General features: G+C 40.2%; 1 protein-coding gene across 1 annotated transcript in view; it reads left to right on the top strand.

The window, feature by feature from the left end:
- The window catches only part of GABBR2 (gamma-aminobutyric acid type B receptor subunit 2), a 379,869-nt gene extending 354,447 nt beyond the window's left edge, over nt 1-25,422 (top strand). The window contains exons 14-19 of the mRNA XM_081953377.1: nt 2,866-2,976; nt 9,603-9,827; nt 10,557-10,739; nt 19,979-20,108; nt 21,061-21,178; nt 22,025-25,422. Coding sequence (XP_081809503.1) covers nt 2,866-2,976; nt 9,603-9,827; nt 10,557-10,739; nt 19,979-20,108; nt 21,061-21,178; nt 22,025-22,190 — 933 coding nt within the window. The 3' untranslated portion in view covers nt 22,191-25,422. The remainder of the gene's footprint in view (nt 1-2,865; nt 2,977-9,602; nt 9,828-10,556; nt 10,740-19,978; nt 20,109-21,060; nt 21,179-22,024) is intronic.
- The last annotated feature ends 286 nt before the right edge of the window (nt 25,423-25,708 follow it).

Here is a 25,708-nt window from a genome sequence, read left to right as displayed (position 1 = left end):
GGTGTAGCAAGATAGCAAACTTAATAGCTGGATAGAGAGGAGCTTGTGTTCTGCTCCAGTGTTTTCCTCATATCCTGCTTTTTCATCACAATCACTACCATATCTGGGGGAACTCACAGAAATATACAATGCAGTGGTGGGATTCACTTACCTTCCCTACCGGTTCGCAAATGTGAGCGTGTGTGCGCGCACACACACTTTGCTCATATATGCCACCTTCTGCACATGTGCACTGCCTTCTGAGCTTGTGCAGAAGGTCACACATTATGTTGGGGTGGGGGGGCGGAGTCTCCTGCAGTCGCTGCTACAGATTTACCCGAACTAGAGAGAACTGGCTGAATACCACCTCAGATATAATGTCTCTACGAACAGCATAGATTATGCAGCCCCCCTCCCCTCCAAAAGGTGCTGTAATGCAATCCTCCCATTTATTTGCATGTGCAATGCACAATCATGGGGGTTTTACTAGTCAAGCCTATTAAAAGATCTAACTTTCCACTCCCATTTTTGGATTTCCCAATTATCACTTAAAATTTTTAGAAAGGTTGAAATAGGTAAGATCATTCAAAGATGAATTAATTACAGTTTTCTTCATTTTGATTTTATATTTACAGTGTTCAAACATTGCTATAAATGTCTATTTTTCCATTGAACTTTATGCTATTTCACAGGCAAGAATGAATAATTCTATAATCTTACAGAATTCTAGAGACTGCTGCTATCTATTTTGTTCAATGCAAATATAATTGATCAGATGGCTTTTTAATTTATTTTCCCTACCCCAATACTCAGGGATAGGAGAGACCCAGGAGACCTAGTACAGACCTAGGCCTGCCTGTGGTAGGCTTCCCAAGTCTTCCATTTCCCCCTGAGACACCCTGTGTTCTGGTTCTCACTCTTTGTGATCTCCACAGCTTTCTCCCTTCCCCACTGGTTCCCGCAGGCCTTTCCTTCCCACTAGATCTCTGGAGGTCTGTTTCTCCCCACTGGGTCCCTGCAGGCCTTTCCCGCCCAACACCAAATCCCCACAAGGCTTACACCTCCTTCCCACCCTCATCACTGATCAGGCATTTAACTTTTGAAGTTCTCTCGAGCTCTGGACCACATTGAGGAAGGAGGTCAAGCCACTCTTTCCCTCAGCATACCTGGGCTGCCATGGCAGGAATGCTGAAGGGTGGAATAGCCTACCCTCCTTCCTCAACGTGAGGTCTGAAACTTGGAGATCTTCAAAAGGTAACTGTATGATGAGGGGAGGGGAGGAAGCCCAAACCCTGCATGGACTTAGTGTGTGGGGGAAAGCAGGTTCAAGCTTTGAGGGAGATGGGTGAAGGAACCCCTGCAGCATCTCTAAAATTGGTCATAATGGAAATGATTGTTAAGGGTTCTGCAATGACCATAACTTTGAAATGGGGTCATAAGTACTGGGGGAGGTCTGTTGTAAATTCAACTGATCACAGGTTGAGGTCTACCTGTATTTGTGGTTTATTTTTATGCTGTGAGCCATCCACTTGGAGTTGGGTATCATTCATATTGAATAAATAAATAAATTTTTGCTTTTATGGTCAGAAATAATGTTGAATTTCAAAAAAAAAAAGCTACAGCCAAACTTAATTTGTTGAAATAAAGTTTTACTTCAAAAAAGCTGCAGCCTGGCTTAATTCCCATTCATTTAGATTGATCTGTTCTAAGTGTGGCCTTATCAAAATCAATCCATAGCCTTTTAGCTGGACATTAATGGTAACACAAGCACAATGTAGAAAAGTATTGATGGTGTGCAACATGCAAGCTGCTAATGATTTTTAATAAGAAATGCGGTATTTGTCCATTAAAATTGACCAGATACACATTTAAGATCAAGACAAGGATTTGTTTTATTCCAGATCCCTCTATAAGTACATAGAATGTTGTTGCTTGTAAAATAAAAATCAAAAAGCCAAAATCAAATGGCAAAAGTAATTGGATGTTATTAAGCTTTTTTTTTAATATCCAATGTGTACTTTGTTAATTTAATACTATAGTAATGTGTGTGTGTGTGTGTACTACACACACACACACACACACATACATAATAACATAAAATAATATAGTAAGAGCAAGGCAACTGGCTCTTGTCTTATTTGTTTAAATAACACCTCTGTCCTTACAACCATGTCCTCTACAGTTTCTTTAATCTATAGTATGAAATCTTTGCCTAGGAATACAATACAATCCCAGAGATATGTATCTCATTCATACCTTAGAGGTAAATAAAAACATCCACATTCTTGGTCCTCAGCCATCAGCTCCAGTTCTCTGCTTCCTAGACTGATTCTTTCATTTCTAATTTTTTTCTTTTCTTCGACAATTTAGAAGAAGTTTTCATCATTTCCTTTGTAAGTGATTCTTGCTGGAATTTGCATACATTTTGCATACATTTTTGTGGACAAACTGTCTGTTTTTGTAATATTGAATGAATGAAGACCCATGACTAAGCAAACAGATTGGTGGAAATAAATCACGCTGTATAGCCAGTTTGATGGTTCCTACCCACCGAACCCAACAATCAGACTACAATCTCTTAGGTGAACCATTTTCTCTCTGTCTCTATCCTCCTGCCCACATGAGTATGAAAAAAGAATATGACTTCCAATAGAAAAGAATGTGTAGTTCATATATATAAAATTGCAGTAAAATGCCCCAAAATGATCGGACAGGTGTACATTTTTGAATATTGTAGTGAGACAATCTGATAACCTTCTTCTACCTTAATTCCATTTCTTGCAGGATTTTGCTCTTCAGATTAGACACAGGTCTTCTTCTTCACCTATAGATCTAAAGAAATAAATATCAACAGCCTTTCTTTTATTCTGTTGTATCCCCTTGCAGCCCGACCCTGCCGGCCGAGATATTTCAATTCTTCCCATTTTGGAGCATTGTGAAAACACTCATATGACTATCTGGCTTGGCATCGTTTATGCCTATAAAGGCCTACTCATGGTAAGTTGAATGGTAAGTGCAGCTCAGAGCCTAGGGCGGTAGTGTAATGTTTAGTATCTTGTCTCAGGAATTCAGGAAACTTTAATTCACAGTTTTGTTTAGCCATAAAACTGACTGGGGTCACTTTATATTAGTCATTGTTGCTCTGCCTAGCTTACCTTCTAAGATGGTTTCTGGATAAAAAGGGATGATAGGAGAAAATTGAGTACTTCCCCTGAAAACCCTGAAGGAATGATAGGAGAAAAATATATGAAATAAAAACATATACCTTGGCTTTCTTGTTTGTGCTATACTTTTCTAAACGTCTACAGTATATTAGAGAGGTTTATTTCATTGAAATGTATATATGTTCTAATTATAAGTAAATAGAATATATTTATTATTGATATATTAGCATGTTCTTAAAATGAGAGCTAGTTTGGTGTGGAGTTAGGATGCTGACCTAGTTCTAGTCCTGCCTTGGGCATAAAAGCCAGCTGGTGACCTTAGGCCAGTCATTCTCATTCAACCCAACTCATCTTGCAGAGTTGTTGTTGGAGCAAAAGGGAAGAGGAAGGGGTATTATGTATGTTTGCTACCTTAAATTATTCTTCAATTAATAATAAAGGGGGGAGAAAAAACTAATCAATAAAATATAGACATGTATTTGAGTTTGTCATAAAAACAGAAATCAAAATAAATTATCTTGTGATAGCAGTGAGATTAATTTCAGGAAGCTTCCATTCCTCCCAAAGCAAAGTTATAAGATTCCAATTTTTTATTCTAATATATTTTTCTTCTGCCTAACAGAGGGTGAATTTGGGGGCAAGTTGAAAGATGGGGAATGTGGTGTGGAGACATGAAAGCTGCATATTAAAAGCTTGACTACTAAGAATATAATGACCTGAGTCAGCACTTTTACATCTAGTATTCTCACTGTCCAATGTAATCATGGTTTCTGCCCTTTAAATACAACAAGTGAAAGCAAATAGTATTGATTAGTGTTAGATCGGGCAATGAGAAGGCAGACAATGGCTTAACGCAACAACAGCTCTTTATTTCAACAGACAAGTGTGTACAATCCAGCAACTGTTCGGTCTGACAGCTCTTCTTTTATAGGGAGCTGTCAGACCTCTTAACCAATCAGATTAAACCTCTGTTCCCGCTGGAACAGAGGACCAGGGTGGAAACTATGGTAGCTAGTGTTAATATCTAACACCCCTCCCCTCTTGGTTGGGATGTTCCTATTGGTCACATAGTCTTTGAGGTAGGAGGGTCTTTGTTTCCCTCTACCAGACCTGTGCAGTTCATTTGGAACCGGTTCTTCAAGCAGGTCGGACGGACCTGTCTGTTCTCCAGCTCCGCTCTGTGGAACCTGCTGGAACTTATCCCAGGCCGTGGCTGGAGTTCCCTGGCTTTGCTCGCTTGGAGTTCGCTGTGGGCCTGCAACAAATTCAGATAAGTTTTCCGGACCTTGCAGGTTTGAGCTGGCTGTGGAAGGAGTGAATGTTTGCTCCTTTTGGGTAGGGCCTTGGCTGTTTTGTTCCGGAATTTTGTCTGGTGCCCTAAGATTGGAGTGGGAGAGACGACCACGGAGTTGGTCAATATGCCTCCTCCAATTTCTACCATCCTCTAGCTCTAATAGATAAGAGCGAGGCCCGGTGATGCCTATCACCGTAGCAGGAATCCACAGAGTTCCCCCGGCATAGTTGTGGGCGTATACTGAATCCCCTATGCTAAAGTTTTGAATCTTGTGGAGTCTGGGGGTGATGTGGCAGAGTAGTTTGGGTGTAGCCGGTCTAAGTGGGACCTTAGCCGGCGACCCATGAGAAGCTTGGAGGGACTTCTCCTGGTGGTGGCACTTGGCGTAATATGTTGGATTAGTAAATAGTGATCAACCCGTGTTGCCAATCACCCGGGCCCATTCTGGCGAGGGCCTCTTTAGCCGATCGCACCATTCACTCTGCCTGACCATTGGAAGCCGGGTGGAATGACACGACCAGGGCATGCCGAATTCCCTGGCTAGCTAAGTAGGTCTAAAATTGCATGGCCGTGAATTGGGGCCCATTGTCTGAGACCAAGACGTCGGGCAGGCCGTGCGTGGAGAAAAGTCTCCATAGCACCTTGATGACCGCCTCTGCCGTGGTAGAGGCCATCAGGGCTACCTCTAACCATTTTGAATATGCGTCCACAACTATGAGGAACGTTTGGCCATGAACAGGGCCTGCAAAGTCAATGTGCACCCTAGACCAGGGTGCTTGAGGGCGCTTCCACTCCTTAGCGGGTGCCTCAGGGGGAGCTGGTCTGGATTCCTGGCACGGAGTGCAGGTAGCCACCCATTCTTCTATCTCCCTATCCATGTTAGGCCACCAGACGTAGCTCCTAGCCAAGGATTTCATCCTGACAATGCCAGGATGCCCCACATGTAATGCCTCCAATACTGCCTTTCGCAGTTTGCTTGGAACGACCACCCGGTCTCCCCACAGTAAACAACCCTTGATTACCGACAATTCATCACATTTAGTAAAAAAACATTTTAAATTTGACCCCAACAGGCCCCTTGGGCCACCCCCTCCACACCCAGTTCAGAATCTGCTTAATAGTAGAGTCTTTAGCAGAAAAACGGGCAACGTCATTGGACGAGACAGGTCCAGAGTCCAGACAGTCAATAAGTAGGGCCGGTGTCTCGGGAGTGGGGTCGGCCAGCAGTTCAGGTAGGGGACAGCGGCTCAAAGCGTCGGCATGTCCCAATGTGGAACCAGGGCGGTGAATTAGTTTGTAGGAGTAAGCAGCCAGGGAAACAGTCCACCTGGTCATGCGTGGAGACAAGGAAACTGGGGTAGGTCTGTCCCCAGCCAGCAGCCCCAACAATGGTTTGTGATCCATCACAAGTTCGAAGTCTCGGCCGTAAAGGTACTCGTGGAACCTCTTGACTCTCGCCACAGCAGCCAAAGCCTCTCGGTCCATTTGGCTGTAGTTCCTTTCAGCGGGAGACAAGGTTCATGAGTAGAAAACAATAGGGGCTTCCATGCTGTTGGGCATGCGGTGGCTGAGGACAGCGCCGACGCCAAAAGGGGATGCGTCGCATGTTAACACCAGCGGCAGTGTCTGGCTGTACTGGACCAGCAGGGAGTCAGCAGTTAGCAGGCGTTTTACTACGGCAAATGCAGCAGCCTCGGCTCGGCCCCAGGACCATTTGGCCTTCTTGGACAGGAGGCGATGCAAGGGCTCAGCGACGGTTGCTTTCTGTTTGAGAAAGACGCTGTAGAAGTTAAGGAGCCCGAGGAATGCCTGCAGCTCAGCCTGATTGTGAGGTGTGGGGGCTTCCTGGATAGCTTTTACTTTTTGGGATGTCGGGTGGATCCCAGAGCCATCAATCATGTACCCCAGAAATTCTACCCTGGGCACATTAATTTTGCATTTTTCTTTTTTGAGCCGGAGGCCTTTTTCGCGAATTCTGGTCAAAACAGCCCTAACTCTTCTTAAAAGTTGCGCCTCGTTTGCAGCCAATACCAATATGTCATCGAAATAGGGGATGACTCCTGGTATCCCCTGCAAAAGCCATTCCATACTAACTCCGAATTGCAGGCGGTGGCATTTGAATGCACCCCTGTGCGTCACGATGGTTTGAGCCTCTGCTGTGGCGCCATCTACAGGCAACTGCTGGTATGCCTGCGCCATATCTAATTTAGCAAAAAAAATTCCTGGCCCTAGCGAATGTAGTAGGTGCTGTACAATGGGCACAGGCTAGGCGCTTTGTTGCAGCGCATTGTTTATTGTGAATTTATAGTCCACACAGATGCAGACTGACCCGTCCAGCTTGACCGGGGTCACTATAGGGGTCTCCCAGCATGCATGGTCGACTGGCTCTAGGATCCCCTGGCTCACCAGTTTGTCAATTTCCCTATCGATTTTAGGGCGGAGAGCGAAAGGTACTCTCCTGGGTTTTAGTCTGATAGGCACTATGTTGGGGTCCAACTTAAAAGAAATTGGCGTCCCCACATACTTATCGAGACCGGAGCTGAAGACGTCCTCGAACTCCTTAAAAATCGCCTTGGCGGTGCTGTCCTTTATGGCGTTGATTCCAGTGACTTCCAACCCCAGGGCTTCAAACCAATCGAGCCCCAGGAGGCTCTGTAGTGGTGCGCTGGCCACAGTCATGGGAAGCTTGGCACAGATGTCTTTAAACTGCACTCAGAAGGTGCCTTGGCCCACGATGGGGACTCGGTTCCCCTGGTAGTCACGCAAGCTGATGTCTGGAGTGTGAAGGTGCCATTTTTTCAGGCTCGGGATGGCTTGCTTCAGGGTCAACCAGGAGATGATCGTTAGGGACGATCCAGTGTCAACTTCAAGCTCGCAGGGAGCATCCTCAATGAGGACTGTGACTTTCAGCTTTTTTGGCCACCTGGTGCGGACTTGCCCTATCGTGGTTTGATAGGTCACTTTGGGTTCTCTCTCTGAGCACCCTTGGGTTTTCCACCAGGCCCCTGGGTTGGACCTCTGTTGGCAGTTAGGGTTTGGTTTTGGCTGCCAAGCGGTGGCAGGGAATTCGCTCGGGCACACTTTGGTAATGTGCCCCTTCTTGTCGCAACGCTGACAGGTTGTGTCCCGAAACCGACAGGTAGACCGGGCATGGTCCCCTCCGTAGCTTGCGCAGGGCGGCAGGCACGAGTTGAATCTTCGTGCCGGTTTTGTGCGGCTACTGCGCATGGGGTAGCTGTCATCGTCTTCGCTGTCGGAGGGTTCTTGTTCAGCGGCCTCATGATGTATGCACGTTTGCTTCTGCACAGTTTGTGGCGCGTTGTGCTGGCACTGCAAGGCTTCTGTGGACTTGTCAGCAGATTCGGACGCCCTGGCTTCGTCGAGTGCGATCTGCAGAGACATGTTTGATCTGGCTAGCAGACGTCTCTGCAGATTAATGTCCCGCACTCCACAGATTAAGCGGTCTAAAATTTGGTTGTCCAGGTCACGGAAGTCACAATATGTTGCTGCTTTTCACAGGGCCGCAACATATTGGTTTATGGACTCTCCTTCTTTCTGGTTCCGCACGTTGAATTCATGGCGGCGAACATGCCTCAAAAGTTTGGGCGCGTAGTGAGTTTTTAGAGTCTGTTGTAACGTCGCCCAAGGAACCGCTTGGATCGGAGTTGGCTCCGATAAATCCTTCGCTGTTTCGAAGACCTCTCGGCCGCAGTAGCCCAGGAAGAGGTTCTTCTTGCGGGAGTCGGGAACCCCCATAAGGTTATTTGCCTCGAGGAAGCATTCGAACTTTAACATATACGATTCCCAGTATTCGGCCACCAGGTCATATGGAGTTGGCGGGGTGTGCATGGCCATTTTTGACTGAGGCGATTCGAATTTGTCGCTTGAAATGGTCACTCGATGCCGTGCCAAAGCTCCGGGCTGGATTTACTTGCTGGATGTCTCATTGTTTGTTTCTTCGCCTATCTGCCTCTCAATCCCATCCTCGTCGCCAGTGTTAGATCGGGCAATGAGAAGGCAGACAATGTCTTAACGCAACAACAGCTCTTTATTTCAACAGACAAGTGTGTACAATCCAGCAACTGTTCTGTCTGACAGCTCTCCTTTTATAGGGAGCTGTCAGACCTCTTAACCAATCAGATTAAACCTCTGTTCCCACTGGAACAGAGGACCAGAGTGGAAACTATGGTAGCTAGTGTTAATATCTAACAATTATCTTGTGGTTTCAAAATACCTGCACCTTAAAATACAGGACTTGATAAAAAACATCAGTAATTGTAGCTTAACATAATTGTATCCAGTCTATTGGAAATACCTTTAATGGCTCCTTAGCAATGAACCTGTTTTTATAATTTAATGTTTCAATTACAGAAATATAAATAATATGTTCATCTCATGTGCTGTTTGTTAGATTTCTATCCTGCCTTTCCTTCAGGAGCTTTGGGTGCACACATAATATTCTCCTCCATTTTTTCCCCCTTACCACACAGGATTGTTGAGCTAAAATAAAATAACTGGGTCACTTATTTGTGAACTTGATGGTTATGAGTAAGCTTCAACCTGGGACTCCCAATTCCTAGGCCAACACTTTAACAACTCTTTCTAGCCAATGATCAGCAGAGATAAGGGAGCTGCTACTCTATGTTAGCTCCTTTATGTTTCTTGTTTAGGCTGTACTTAGTGCCCTCTGGTAAGTACTGTAGTTATAGGAATATGTAAGTAGGCACCATTATGGCAGTAACACCACCCACCCACCCTTCCTGGTTTGAAATTAAATACCATAAAGTGTTATCAAATCAATGATAACAATCCTACTCATTTAAAATCCTACTCATTTGAAAAGAAGAGTTAGTTATCAGATTCATCAGTGGAAATTCAATATACTTGCATTTGTCAAACTAAGGACCTAAAATTTAGTGCAGGAATTACATTGTCTAATGCACAAGAATAGAAACAGAAAAATTGCTTCCTTCTGATCTAGATTTAATATTGTATTTAAAGAGCTGCATTCTATGTGTATAATGTATGTTATCCTTTCTGTTTTACTTGTTTGTTTGGAGGGGGATCTCTTCCTCCCAATTTCAATATATGAATGTAATTTTGCTTTCAAAAATGAAAAATATGTATTTTATTACAACATGCCTTCCTTTTTTTTCTGGTTTCAGCTATTTGGCTGTTTTTTAGCTTGGGAGACTCGAAACGTGAGCATTCCTGCTCTGAATGACAGTAAATACATCGGCATGAGTGTTTATAATGTGGGCATCATGTGCATCATTGGAGCTGCAGTTTCCTTTCTTACACGAGACCAGCCCAATGTACAGTTCTGCATTGTGGCACTAGTCATTATATTCTGTAGCACCATTACCCTCTGCTTAGTCTTTGTACCTAAGGTAAGTAACCTGATTTATAATGAATGGTTTTATTTGCACATGATTTTGTACAGCAATTAGGTAGCTGTCTCCACCATGAAATTCCTTTGGAATGAGGAAGAACTATACAAAAGGGAAGACTTGGCTCAACTTCTCCTTTAAGGTGAGAGCCAATAGAATGTTATGGTTAGCCCATCACAGGATGTTTCCTGTCTCGAGTTGTTTATATAAAAAGGCTGGAAATCATAATCAAGATTGCCTGTATTAGGTCTGAATGTTATTTCACAATTACCTGTAAATCTAGACATAGGAAGGAGAGACTTGTATTAATCTGTGATGGTAAAAATTAAGAATCTAATGGCACCTTTTTCAGTTAAACAAATTTTATTGAAAGACATACATTTTTCTGAGCTGCATCTCACTTCATCAGATGCATAGAGTAGATGCACTGAGGTGGAAAGGAATCGTAGCAGTACTGAGGCTACTTGCATGGGTTTCTGGAAGCTCAGTGGTGCAGTAAGAAATTTTTGCCAGTTGGGAATGGGATTATATGTAGCTGAATAATTTTAAGTCATGTGTATGTGGAGAATGAGCTGGTTACTGCTGCAAATTATAAACTTGATACTTGAATTATCTATGTGCTCTATAACCTTTATTTTTTACAGTCTGTTAAGGGACAGGGGGGCAAAGATAACCAATGACTCAATAGTTTTTCTTGAGGATTATCTCATTGCTGTTAAAATTTTTCAGTTAATTACTCTGAGAACAAATCCAGATGCTGCCACTCGGAACAGAGGGCTTCAGTTCACCCAAAATCAGAAGAAAGATGATTCAAAAACATCAACATCTGTCACCAGTGTCAACCAAGCCAGCACATCTAGATTAGAAGGGCTACAGTCAGAGAACCACCAGCTTAGAATGAAAATAACAGAGGTATTACTTGCTCTGATTGTGTCCTGTTGACTTTGCACGCAAGCTCATTTTGTACAGCCAGGAAGCCATTCACATTTGGAGTCAAAACAAATGAAACATAAAGAACCATATTTTAGATTAGCCATGTTTACCTTGTATGTAACCCCCAGCCTCCATACTGGCCATTAGCCTCATGAATGTAGAGAATTTATCCATTTTTTTCAGAATAATTGTCTTTTCATTTCTATTTCCTAATACTGCTGTTGCCCTATTAAATGTAGAATGTATTTTTAGCTATGAACTGATAGTGCTTTCAGCTAGGATTTTTAAAATCATTATTATTAGAACAGAACAATCATCCATTATTTTGCTGATACTATTTATTGCTAGTATTACTTGTAATTGATTTCCTACACTTCAAGAAGTAAGACATTTCAAAAATAAACCCATGTTATTGAACATTGACTCATTTTTAGTACAATAAAGACAGATTTCATAACCCACCATGCCAATTTTCTAACATCCTAATCCATATGTACTGTAGTGGGACTATTCTAATTATTCTTTTATAAAGCTGTTTAATGTAATGTGCAGTGACAAAATCCAACCTACTGCTAAAATGACTGTGGCCCTGCTTAAACGAAATGATTAATGGAATTGCTGAAAATTCTGATTTATCATTCATCTCCATTTGGCTCTTCTCACCAGCAGCAAAGACAAACCTAGTCAGAAGGTAATGAGAAAACAAACATGTCCAGTTATCTGCACCTGTCCAGTACAGTCCAACAGGGAAGATTGCATTCTGTAACCCACCGATTAAAGAATGTAATTTTGCAGGATCCAGGAAGCACACCTATTTCTGTTGCAATTCCTGCCCTCTAGAATAATTCCCCTTCCTCCTGAGATTTCAGGAAACTGTTGAAAGCCTGGAAAACAGGAAGGGGAAACTTGCTTCAAATCCAATTTTTAGGTCAGGGAGAGTAGAGTAATGGCAGCCCAAGCAGATCCTAAAATAGAGAGCTGCTGCTATATATTTTGCTGCCTTTATGTACCTGCTATCACAAGACCCCTCCCAGGCAATGCCAAATTCTGAAGAGTTCCTGACAGCAAGGATTTGGATTTAATTCCTAGTCCAGAAAATTTCATGTGATGTGGTTGCCTTTCTTGAAGTGAAGTACTAGAGTGAGTAGTCTTGTTCTGAGCCTTCAGAGCAAAGTTTTGGGGTAGGCCCTTGATCCTTTTCCTTCTCAGTCTGCTTCTTGAGTGAGCTGCCACTCTATTCTTGCTGGTCCTGAGCAGATGTGTTTTGCATTTATATAATGCACATTCTAGACATACGATAATCACAGTACTTCTTATGATACATTCTAAGATAGCTGGACATAATTAACTTCCCCAAGTATCAGATAAAGAGCATAGTGAGAGCGTATTGGCTTTCCAAAATCCATCTATTGACTGTATGAAAGAACAGAATTTTTCGATGTAGAGGTCAGGTTTTCCAAACACTTTGACTATGACCATTATCCATTTTGCAGCCATCTGGTGGTGGGGTGATAAATCTGGGTATATCACTGGAGAGTTGATTATATAGAAAAAGATAAATGTTCATTTATCCCTCAGCCATTTTAACTCAGTGCAAAAATTCCCATGAGAGAAAAAATAGATGATAGATTATGTACCATCAAGTTGATGTCTAATACTAGCTAGCCAACTCAGAGTAAAATGCTACCCTTTTCTCCTATAACAAAATGGGAGAGAGGGGAGGAAATGGAATACAGTTTCCTCAAAAATATTAAAAAGGGCTTCCTTAATTTAAATCCAGCAGAAAAAATAATTTCCAACTGCACCACAATGAGTTTATACACATGTCTCAATGATTCTTACGCTAACCAATCTCCATAATGAAATGAGATTTTACTGATTACTTTCTCCTGTTCCCCAGTTAATATTGCACCATAGCTGGAACACTGGAACACTGCCATTTTAAAAAACTGGTAATAATGGAATGGAAAGGAGCAGAAATTTACATACTCTTCCCAAATCTATCTCACCAAACTCAAGTGGAACATAATGTTCCAAAATTTAGCTGGATTGCAATGAAGTTTAATTGCATTGATGATAATGACTGGGCTATTTATTATATGGAGTTTGCTACTGACCATCTGCTAGATCTGTGGCTTCATGTAGGAGCATTCTTAGGAAAAATATGATTACGTGAATTTGCTTTGGCTTTTGTTTTAAATTTAAAATGTATTCGTTTTAATTTGACCTACGGTTTTATATATTTTTACACATATGCACACAAAAAACATATACACTATGTAAAACATACCATATTTTTCGGAGTATAAGACACACCTTTTTTTCTCAAAAAAAGAGACTGAAAATCTGGGTGCGTCTTATACATCGAATATAGCATTTTTTGCCTCCTGAAGCCCCGCTCGCTTCACCGTGCATAGTCTTATGAAGGCTTTCAGAGAACTCCTGGGGGCTGGGGAGGGCAGAAATGAGCAAAAAATGGGCCGTTTTTTGCCCCCCCCAGCCCCCAGCAGCAATCTATAAGCCTCCATAAGGCTATGCATGCATTTTTTTTTTTGCAAAAAACAGGCCTGTTTTTTGCTCTTTTTTGGCCCCCTCACACACCCCCGGAGCACTCTGCAAGCCCCCCCAAGGGTATTCATGCGTTTTATTTTGAAAAAAACGGGCCCGTTTTTGCGAAAAACAGGCCATTTTTCGGAGGTTTGCAGATGAGAATTACATTGATCAAGTGCTGTGCCAGAAACAAAGTATTAAGGCTTGCCAGCAATTTCCTTCTCCAGCACGTGGATAAATACACCTGGAAACATCTACCTACCTACTCTCTCTCTCCCTCCCTACCTACTGTATTTCTCTCTCTCTCTCTCTCTCTTCCTCTATCTACCTACCTACCTACTCTCTCCCTCCCTATCTACTGTATTTATCTCTCTTTCTATTTCTCTCGCTCTATCCCTCTACCTACCTACCCACTCTCTCTCCCTAACTACCTACTGTATTTCTCTCTCTCTCACTATCCCTCTATCTACCTCCCTACCTACTCTCTCCCCCCCACCTACCTACTGTATTTATCTCTCTCTCTTTCTATTTCTCTCTCTCTATCCCTCTACTTACCTACCTAGCTACCTACACACACTCTCTCTCCCTAATACCTACTGTATTTCTCTCTCTCTCTCCTTCTACCTACCTACCTACTCTCTCTCTCTATCCCTACCTATCTACTGTATTTCTCTCTCTCTCTATCCCTCTACCTACCTACCTACCTACCTACCTACCTACTCTCTCTCTCCCTACCTATCTACTGTATTTCTCTATCTCTTTCTATTTCTCTCTCTCTATCCCTCTACCTACCTACACACTCTCTCTCCATAACTACCTACTGTATTTCTCTCTCTCTCACTATCCCTCTATCTACCTACCTACCTACCTACTCTCTCTCTCCCCTACCTATCTACTATATTTATCTCTCTCTTTCTATTTCTCTCTATCTATCCCTCTACTTACCCACCTACCTACCTACACACACTGTCTCTCCCTAACTACCTACTGTATTTCTCTCTATCCTTCTACCTACCTACCTACTCTCTCTCTATCCCTCTATCTACCTGTATTTCTCTCTCTCTCTCCCTCCCTCTCCCTGTACCTACCTACCTACTCTCTCTCTCTCCCTACTTACCTACTGTATTTCTCTCTCTCTCTCCTTCTACCTACCTACCTACTCTCTCTCTCTATCCCTACCTATCTACTGTATTTCTCTCTCTCTCTATCCCTCTACCTACCTACCTACTCTCTCTCTCCCCACCTACCTACTGTATTTATCTCTCTCTCTTTCTATTTCTCTCTCTATTCCTCTACTTACCCACCTACCTACCTACACACACTCTCTCTCCCTAACTACCTACTATATTTCTCTCTATCTATCCTTCTACCTGCCTACCTACTCTCTCTCTATCCCTACCGATCTACTATATTTCTCTCTCTCTCTATCCTTCTATCTACCTACCTACCTACCTACCTACCTACCTACCTACCTACTCTCTCTCTCTCCCTACCTATCTACTGTATTTCTCTATCTCTTTCTATTTCTCTCTCTCTATCCCTCTACCTACCTACCTACCTACCTACCTACTCTCTCTACCTATCTACCTACTGTATTTCTCTATCTATCTCTATTTCTCTATATATATCCCTTTGTCTACCTACCTACCTACCTACCTAACTAACTAACTAACTAACTAACTAACTAACTACTCTCTCTACCTACCTACCTACCTACCTACCTACTGTATTTCTTTTTCTTTCTCTCCCTCTCTATCCCTCTATCTACCTACCTACTTTTTAAAAAAAATTGCCTCTTCAAAACATTGGTGTGTCTTATACTCCAGTGCGTCTTATACTCCGAAAAATACGGTACATAAAAAGCTCAAATGAGACAGTAAGTCATGTAAAACTTTGTAAATGAGAGCATGATAATATAATATATTATAATATATTATAATATAATATATTATAATATAATATATTATAATATATTATAATATAATATATTATAATATATTATATTATAATATAATATAATAATATAATATATTATAATATAATATAATAATATAATATAATATAATATAATATAATATAATATAATATAATATAATATAATAATATAATATAATATAATATAATATAATATAATATAATATAATATAATATAATATAATAATATCATAACATAACATAACAATATAATATAATATAATATAATATAATATAATATAATATAATATAATATAATATAATATAATATAATATAATATAATATAATATAATATAATATAATATAATATAATATAATATAATAATATTCATACCTGTCTAATGTGACAGTTGAAGTAAAGGAAGGTGCTGGGCTATATATCCCATTCTAAAGATAACATTTTTAAAAGTATATGCAGGAAGCCATGGAGACAGGTCAACAACAAATAGATTTACAAAATTTTATCGCTAAAAGATATAGTTGTAATTTTACCTTGGAGTAAGTTTCTTGCTCCAGTCTATCTTTTTGTAATGTATTATTTATTAACCTGATTAACAACTACTGAAGTTTCAAAAAGAAAATTTCCAGCTTTTTTTAAAAAAATCAATTGTTTTGGTAAAAGTGGGAATAGACTACTAAAATCTAGAATTTTATTGATTTTTAAAATTTATAGGAAAAGGGTAGGTGGATATAGAAATTTTTTTTGGCAACTCCATCGTGCTAGAGGTAGAAATCTCTCCAATTCTCACAACTTTTACAGAAAGGAAAAAACAATAGATAAAAGATAAGCAGAAACAGCATCTTATTATACATTGTATCAACCATGTGTTCAGTCATCTCTTTTGCCACTTTCTAATATATCAACAATTACAATGATATTCCAGATATATTTATTTTTGTGACCTGAGTCTTTCCAATATTGTTCCCTCTCGTCTGTCCCCAGGCAGAGCTCCAGCCCCTCCCTCCTTCATGTCTTGTGTATTGTTGCCTTTTTCACTACCTCTTATATTTTCGTCCTCTAGGAGGGCACTATGTTATTTTAATGACGGCCTCTGCCTCCACAACTATGTTAATTCTAATTCTGTTTCCCTCCCAGAAGATCAACATTCCTTCTGGCAATAACCATCTAAACCAAATTCCTTTATTATAAAATTTCTTTGATAAGGAGGAATACTTCATCCTCTTATCTCTTATTCTTTTCGGAATTTGCTTAAGAATCACAATTTCTTTATCGTTATATTTTAGTGGTCCCCCCCTTTGAGCCCTCGGAATCTCATCCCTCGTGGTCTTCCTAAGAAATTTAACATGTACTTCCCTTGGAACATTATGTGTTCTGGCATATGCTGAATTAATCATATAAATCAGATCCATATCCCACCACAACTGTTCTTTATCTCTTTTAATATATTCTGCTAAAATTGTACTCATGATATCCTTAAGATCTTCATCTTCTGTCTCCGGTAGGTTCTGGAATCTGAGAAAGAAGGACATTCTTTCAAGTTCTATCTTTGCCATAAAATTTTCCAATTCTATATTCCCCTTCTGGACTGCCTTAACCTCCTCCCCCAGCCCGACAGCACCCTCCTCCAGCACACCAATTCTCTGTTTATTTTCTATTATTTGTTGCTATACACTTTTGAGCTTTTCTCTAAAATCTGCCACCTCCTTTTTCAACTTATTTTGTCCCTGCATAAGAGCCTGGAACATTTGAGTAACAGATAAATCTTTTGAACTCTCTGCAGTCCTTTCTTGTTGTGAAAATGATGAAATTTTTGTCTGTTGAGTCGTTGGGCTGGATGTAGAAGAAGAAGGTGCCGAGGCTGCTTTGCCTGAAGATGGTTTTCTGGACCCCATTATCTAAGTTCAGAGATGGGTATAAATCTTTTGCAAAAGAAATGGCATCTGTGAAGCGCGCAGCCAAGCGACTCTGAGAAGACAGGCAAATCCAAAAGTGAAAGTTAATCCTCAGTCACAGTTCCAAGCCAAGAAGTCACACAAGAGAAAAGAAAAAAAATCAAATAATCCAAATCCAGAAAGACCACATAACAGGAGAAGCTCCAGGAGTCCTTCAGGGGGGTAATATAAAGCCAGACTTTCTTCAAAGGTAGTTTCAAAAGGCAGATTTCATTTATAAGTGCGAAGAAGAAGACGGAAGCAGGTCATCTTAGCTCCCCCTTTCACAGGGAACCAGGAGCAGAACATCAAAAATTTCCATAAAGTTTTCAAAACAACTCAACAATCACCTCTTGCAATTGTGATATAAATCTTTTCACATAGTTAGTTCAAGTGACTAATTCAACTTTTTGCTCTCTCTCTCCATTCCGAGATTGAGAGATAGTCCAAATGCCGCTTTGCCTGAGAAGGGTAGAAAAAAAAAGAAACCCCCCCTCCAATCTTCCAACTTCAAACAGATTGAATCCACAACTTGCAAAAAGCTGCTACTCATCAATTAAAAGCAATTGAGGAGATTGGAGCAAACTTCTCACCTCCAGCACTTCAGCCGCTGCATGTAATTAGTTATTTCCTTCTGGAATCCATTCAGCGAAGGTGCTGCTATGCATCCCCTACGCTCCCCGGCTCCTGAGGCGAAACTGGAACCCCCCCCCATGGCTGCCGCCTATCCGAGGGGTTCCAGCAAGCCGCCCTACAGCAGGTGGTCCCTCCAAGACCGCCTGTGCTCCTAAGAGGACCCCACCGTAGAAGCGAACAGCAGACCAACGTCCGTCGCCTTTGGAAGCTGGAAGCGATCTCTCTGCTCCAGTCTATCTTGTAGGGCTGATGGAATGTTTGGTGCTTTTTTGGGGGGGGGGGGTCATTCTTTAAAATCTACTGTTCATCCTTTATTTATCCATTTATTTATGAGTTTTCAGTTTTCTTTTTAGGCCAAGTTACTAAAATTATCAAGCAAGAACTCCTGCATACTTGATATCAAGGTTTGCAAGTGAGAAGGGCTTGTCATTCCCTCCCTGGTAATAACAAAGCAATGGAGAGGAAAAATTCTAAAGATGTTGCCATTCCCTTATTTCCCTCAGTGACTTCACTAGGGATAAACTCTCTTAATAAATGTTCCTCCACTCATGACATAAATCACAATTCATAATCATAAGCCATTACAGCTTATTGTTTTGACCCTTTGGAAATGTCTACCGAGAAATGCTAGAATAACTTCATCTCTGCTTCCTTCTACCAGTAAAACATGGGTGTTTTTTTAATAGTTTAGTATCTGCTAACTTTCTGCTGAAGTGCATTAGGTTTTAACTTGATGGGCTATTGCCTATTTTTACTGTTTTAATGTAGAGAATTTTAATGCTTTAATTTCAACTCTATTGACTTATCTATGGTTTACTCTGAGCTATCCTGAACATTACTTTTAGTGGAAATGTGGAGAGTGATGAGATTCAGTCATGCTAGAAAATTCAAATCTTAAAGTGATTTTGCATGAGAGGTTTCAATGCACTTCTGTTTCTTTTGCATTGCTTAAATTAATATGATGGTTCTTGTTATTTATTAATTCATTTATAACAGAAAGCTGAGGACAAGCATTCGAAAGTTGAACATCTCAGCTAATTTAGGTTTACAATCACATTACAAAGTTAATTGAAACAAGGGCCACTTCACTCTTCAGGTATAAAAACAGTAGAAGGCTTAGGGCTGTGAATCAGCTGGATGATTTGAGAAGTAGTAGGAAATACCTCGACAGCTATCTTTAATGATCAAAGATATATCTGAGAAGGTTTTCCAATGAACAAAATATTAGCATTTATCCTTATAAATTTTACTCTATATTTTCTGCATTAAACAATCTATGGTACTTGGGGAAACAAATGGAATGTTAAGATGGAGAGATGTTAGTGCGAAGTTCTCCTTTTATTTGATTTCAGGGCACTTTTTAAAATAGAATGATCTCCTTAACTACACATTTGACAACAGCCATCATCTAGGTACCAAGAAAGAATGTTTTTCCAGATTTTTCACAATGCCATTATATATCTGCCAAGACCTTGGGGGCTTGTTAGATTCTTTGCACTGCTGTCTACCCTTGGGAGGATGAGAAGAAATAGAGGAAAGAAGTTTCCCATAGTGCCTGTAGCAGCTGTCAAAATTCATAGACCCTAAACTAAGCACCCATCCCATCTAGAACAATTTAACAAGGTCTTAACAAGTAATATGGAATGACACATGAGAAATGAAATTAAAACAAGTAGTCCTTACCTTGACTATTTCACCTTACATTACCATTTCTATTCTGTTATTCACCAAACTGAGAACTGGTTTGATATATGTAAGAAGCTTAGTATTTATGGTTAGACGAATGTATGATCAGATAACAAGATATTCATTTATAGGACAAAACTGGTGTTTTTTTTTAAAAATGTTGGGTACATTCCATCATATTCACAAGAAACCTCTGCAAAGGAACAGCACTGAAATAGGAAGGATATTTTGTACACACATACAGACACACACACACACACACACTAGCAATCAAGAAAGGATATTTTATGATTCATTATCTATAGGTGTCTCCACAGATGAATAATAGTACTGTAATTTAAGTTCTTTATATGTGTATCTTTATGCATAGTTAAAATAAAAATATAACAAAAGCTGGTGTCCATAAAAAGTAGGACGAAAACTGGAGAATGAAGGATAACAAATGTTTTCATATTTTTATAACATGTTTTTTTAATAGTTGGACAAAGCTTTAGAAGAAGTCACAATGCAGCTTCAGGACACACCTGAAAAAACAACATATATTAAACAAAACCACTATCAGGAGCTCAACGATATTCTCAGTATACGCAATTTTACAGAAAGCAAAGGTATGGAATGTATAAAGCCCAATAAATAATTGGTTATATAAAAGGCATTGGTCCCATTTGTGATAAAACAGAACAAGAGCCAGCACTATGCTATGATGGCATTATTTTGCATAATAAATGTCAGTGAAATTTTGTGGACAACCTTATTAATACAGTTTTACCCAAGCAGCCTAGAAAGACAATAGTACAGAGATTTTTTAAATCTTGATCTCTTTCCCATTCTTGGAACATAATCCACGTTGATCTGCATAACTCGGTTCTAATCTTCTATTTTATTAGTCACCATTCTAAAGTTACCATACATTGCTCCCTAATCCAGATCCTGATCTAATATGAAAAGGAGAAAAGAATGAGACCGAACACTTCATTCCTTTTCTATATAACACAAAGGAATGAATTTATGAAATAAAATGAGATCTTTAATAAACCTAACTTGATTACTGGGGCAATGAGATTCGATGTTTTCATTTATGGAGATTCTCAATCATCCAGATCATGGTTATCCAAAAGATGCTTTTCAAAAGGCAGACATACTTTCTTGGTTTTTTTCCTTGAAAATGTTTCACTTCTCATCCAAGAAGTTTCTTCAGTTCAATCAACTGAGTTTATTTATAATTCTAATTTTAGACTGCTGAGTGCGTGCATGGTTATGTGTGTGTGTGCGTGCGTGTGCGTGTGCATGTGTGTGTGTGTTGTAAATGCTAGTTTGGGGGGACAAATTTCTTCTTTCTTATATAATTTGTTTCAATCTGAATAAGAAATATTAGTAATTTGTAATACCTCCAGAATTATTGTTGTCCAATTGGAGATAGATTTTAGATCAAATGAATAATTTTGAGAAACAATATTGTAGTTTGTAAAATAATTACAAAATTGTTTTGCAAATAGTGTACTGTATAGAAAAATGCATCATAATGCTCCTTAAATAAAATTTTAAATAAACTTTGTCCAGATGGTGAGAAAACAGTGTTGAAAAATCATCTTGATCAAAATCCACAAGCACAATGGAATACTACAGAGTCGTCCAGAACAAGCAAAGATTTTATAGAAGATATCAACTCCCCAGAACAGTAAGTAAAGTAATTCTTTCTTGCTAGATGTTTGCAAGAATTAAAAGTATCTTAATTTTAAATCTGTATAGTGATTATGCAAAACATGTTCCTCAAAAAAGTTGAGGTTTGAGTGTGTTTATCTTGTACGGTCCTAGGAAGAGTTGGAAGTCAATGCCCCCTTTCTTTCTTTTTCTCTTCTCCCTTGTATCTCACACCCCCTTTCCCTAGTGGTGGGATGCAACCAGTTTAACAAGTTTGGTGAGTGTGCGTGCCTTGCATGCACTTTGCACGCACGTGCAGCGTTAAAAAACTGCCCATTTTAAGCTTAAAAACATACCTCTTATGTCAGTGCGGGTGAGTAAAACAGCTGATGCGTGGCAATCCGCTGTGCTGCGCAAAGCAGTTGAGCTAAAAAACAGTTGAGCTAAAAAAACTATAGGACAGGAAAGAGCAGGGGCGGGTGGGCCAATTGCTCACCAGAACTACCAATTCCCCTGAACCTGTCCAAATCGGCTGAATCCCACGACTGCCTTTCCTCCATTCCCTTCCCCTCCCTTAATTTCCTATTTCCTTTTCTCTTTGTATTTTATATAATAAAAAAATAAAAATGTTAAAAGTAAAATTGCAGGCAGGCAGCAGAAGTAGCCACTTCTAACCACTGCTTTTCCACAACTCTTCATCCACCATGGATGTTCTGCTCATTGTCCTCAGTTTGCCAAACCAGCTACAGAATTGTTTGAGGTTCTGGTATAGTTCCCAGTGGATGCATCCTAAAGTGGGAGGGGGGGGTCCTTTGCTAGCAGCCCTTGACAGTCCTGTATATCTGGCTTAATGTCCTTATCTTTCTGTATTCTTTCTTCACAGCATACAGCGGCGACTCTCCTTACAGCTACCCATTCTTCATCATGCTTATTTGCCATCCATTGGAGGAGTTGATGCCAGCTGTGCCAGTCCATGTGTCAGCCCCAGTGCCAGTCCACGGCACAGACATGTGCCACCATCTTTTCGCGTGATGGTCTCTGGCCTGTAGGAGGACATCAGAGCTCCCTGAACTGCTTTTGGTACTCAATGGCTGGACTGAACGTCTTGTGTCGAACTCTTGCCTTCTACATATCCTTACTCTTATCACAGAGAAACTAGTGCTATAAGGCCATTATCAAGGGAGGGCCAGCTCTGCTGCTGGGATAAAGCATGTAAAGTGAAGAGGTTAGGCAGAGGTTGATCTGTAGCCTTACTTGTGGACGTTTTTATTTCTTTGCAAAGACAGTCACCAAAACCATGTTTCTTCCCAAATTTCTATAGGAGGCAAGGTGGCTAAGAAACCTAAACTTGACCAAAAAAAAATACAACAGACCCCACTGCAGCATCACTAAGCTTTATACTTCTATTGAAAATGTGAAACATGAGAAGAAAAGGAAAATCTCATCAAAAGAATGCTGAAGTTACTGAGATGTGTACCATATGAGGGATTACATTCAGCTTCTGGAGACCATAGTTAGTTGTGCTGACCTTAATTCCTGGAACTAAACTCAGTGAGGAAGAGGAGACTTTTAGGAACAGTTCCAGCGTCACTGAGATTTGCACGCAGTCCAGGTCATTCAACTAAAGATGCGCTTGGAGCAGAAAATGCTTTGGGGGGAAGCAAATCCAAGGCCAAGATTTTAGAGTGGCTACGGCAGGCATCCCAGGTTTGGGGAGTGATACTCTTTCTCCTGTGAAGACATTGTGCTTGGTTGAATCCTGGGGTGACTTTCTGCAAATAGCAGGAAACTAGGTTTGAAAGTGCTTAAGGCTGAGGATTGCTACTGAAATCTTCATATCATAAGGTGGATTTTTCTTCCTGAGTTTGCTTGATTTAAACCACAGCATAATTAATAGTACAGGTAATTGAGCAGAGGAACAACAAGAGTAGGGTCCTTAGGCACCACACTTTGCTGCTGCAGTTGAATTCTGCAGAAATAGAGATCATACAAACACCACCTTTGCTTCACATCCGTGTGTGTGTGAGAAACAGTGGCCGTTGAGAATAAGATTGGCTGAACCAAGTTTGCCAGTGCTGGCTAAAACATACCCTTTGGGATTCGAGTTTAAAAAGAAGACAAAATTACAAATATGGTGTACAGTAATTTAAGCAAAATGGTTTTTCTCTCTTGTAAATTTCACCTAAGAGAATAGATTTAATCTATTTCCTTCCTGGGAGCAACTGAATCTGCTATGAATTAGAAAGCAACATGAGAGAACTCAAATGAAATGGGCTTCCATAAACCTACTGTTAAGATTTGATCCACACATGTGCTGCTTGTATGCTAGTGGTTCTAGGACAGCTTGCTAGGATTAAGATTACTGGGCATGTATAATCCAAAAAGAGGCACCTGGGTCCTTTACAATTGCATGGCATGGGGAACTTCAGCAGATGTATTTCTTTCCTGACCAAACCCCTGAGAAATGCTACATTGGACGAACTTCCAATTATTATGTAGTTCTGGGCTACAATACCGTCACTGCTGCAGGTTGCACATTCAGTATGGGAGGGGCTTAAATACAAGGGTTAAGATTGCCCTTGCCTTACTGCATCCTAGGATGTTTGAGTGAAAGCTTAAGTCTAAGCTTTTTCATGCCTCTAGGTTTGTTGATTTTGTTTTTAACTAGTGGAGCTGCTTGTGACATATTGTATAGTTCCACCAGTTGAAATATGTGTATTCTTTGGAAAGGCATAAATCACACAGTCTGTCAGGAGGTTGAGCAAGCTTAAATCCCAATGCCTGCTGTGATAAAGATGTGCCTACCATGTGAAAGGCACAAAAGCACACTTCAGAGCCTGATTGTTGCAGAAGACAGGCAAAATACCTTTACACACACACACACACACACAATATGTTCTTCCTGCATCCCAGTAATGTATTGATTCAGACTATTTTGTATTGCTGTTAAAATAGCAAAAAGTGAAAATAAAATCTGGCACTGGACCTAAACTATTAGCCAGACAAGAAAAACAAGCAAAGCCTGTGATATCGCTTTCATTTTCCTTAAACGCCATTCTCACACTATAACGGATACCACTTTGCCAAACAGCACTGCTCAACATTGGAGCTGGCCACCTTTTTGGAAAATCATACATTAATTATAGCTTGTAAAAGAAGGTATGGTGAAGAAGAGGTAGTTTTATTTCTATTGCACTTCCTGTCCCTACACAGGAATGACCCTGTTCCACAAATGTCCCCAGAATAGCGTTTAGTACCTGCACAAGAAAGAGATATGCCAACCCAGTCATTGCTGATGCCGCTGATCCTACCTGCCTGATTATATTTCCCATGAATCTTAATCCCTTGAAGGTATAACAGAAAAGCTCCCTGAACTCACGTCATGGAGAGGTCAGGAGGGGATCTGGAAGGGTTAGAACCACAGTGAGTAAATTTACCACAAAGGAAGTAGAACACATTACTCCGTTTGAGCACTAACCACTGATGGTGTTGTCTGGTGTGGGTGTGCACATGCTTGCACGCACTTGTGAGCGTGCATGTATGTATGTATGTTAACAGTATTCTCTTAATGTATGAATAAACTTCATCAGGACTTTATTTAATACAAATAAATATTACTTTTCAAAAAAGGACAATAATACTGTATATAATGTATACACAAACATTTCTGTAGAAGATATTATTCCAACATAGCAGGAAACAAAACAAAAAAAATCAAAAGTATTGGACTCTTGGCGGTGAGTGTGTGTGTCTGTAACTCTTTGTGACTACTGACTGTGTGCTGTTTCTTAGGTTTAAATCACGCAGTACATTCTTTGTCTAAAATGCAACTGTAGTTTCTCCCACAAGTTTTCTTTTCTTTTCTAATTTCCTGCAGAAAATAAGACCCATAAAATGACTATAGCTATTCAATGTTTCTGGGGGTGTTTTTAATATCCTGCAGCAAAAATGTCCTGTAAAAAATTATGATGAGGCTATGCCCCAATGGCATTTTCCAACAACGACAGTGCGCAAATGCTTCAACCCAGACTGGACCAGTAAGAATTATTTTTTAAGAAGCAACAGAGAGGAAGAGTGAGAGAACTTGGATAATTTCTTGTACACCCCTTATACTGCATGAAAATAAATTTTTAATAAATTGTTGCAAAAAAAATCTGTTTTATTAATAAAATAGAGAAAACATAATTTGGTGCTTTATTTGCTGACTTTTAATATACAGCTTTATGTTTTGTTTTGTTTTAATATACGTAATATACTACACAGGAAACTTTGTATATTTCCAAACTGGATTTGTGCCAGATGTTATAAAACGTATATCAGTTTCTACTTGTTTATCTTCCTATAGCTCAGTGCTTCTCAATTATTTTCTGTCATGCCCCCCCTAGGAAGAAGAAAACATTTCGCACCCCCCCCCGCGCACGACTGTAAATAGTATCATTTGTCTATAAAATTGTTATAAGTACACCTCTGCATAACATAGCACACCGGTCTTTCCTCGTCTCCCACCGTAGTCACATGCTTTCTTTCCTCTTTCCCTCTTACTTGTCTATCCTTCCTTCCACCCTCC

This window comes from Natrix helvetica (genome assembly GCF_964273705.1).
Source record: "Natrix helvetica genome assembly, chromosome: 4".
Classification (NCBI taxonomy): Eukaryota; Metazoa; Chordata; class Lepidosauria; order Squamata; family Natricidae; genus Natrix; species Natrix helvetica.
This window is presented reverse-complemented; position numbering and strand designations above follow the sequence as displayed.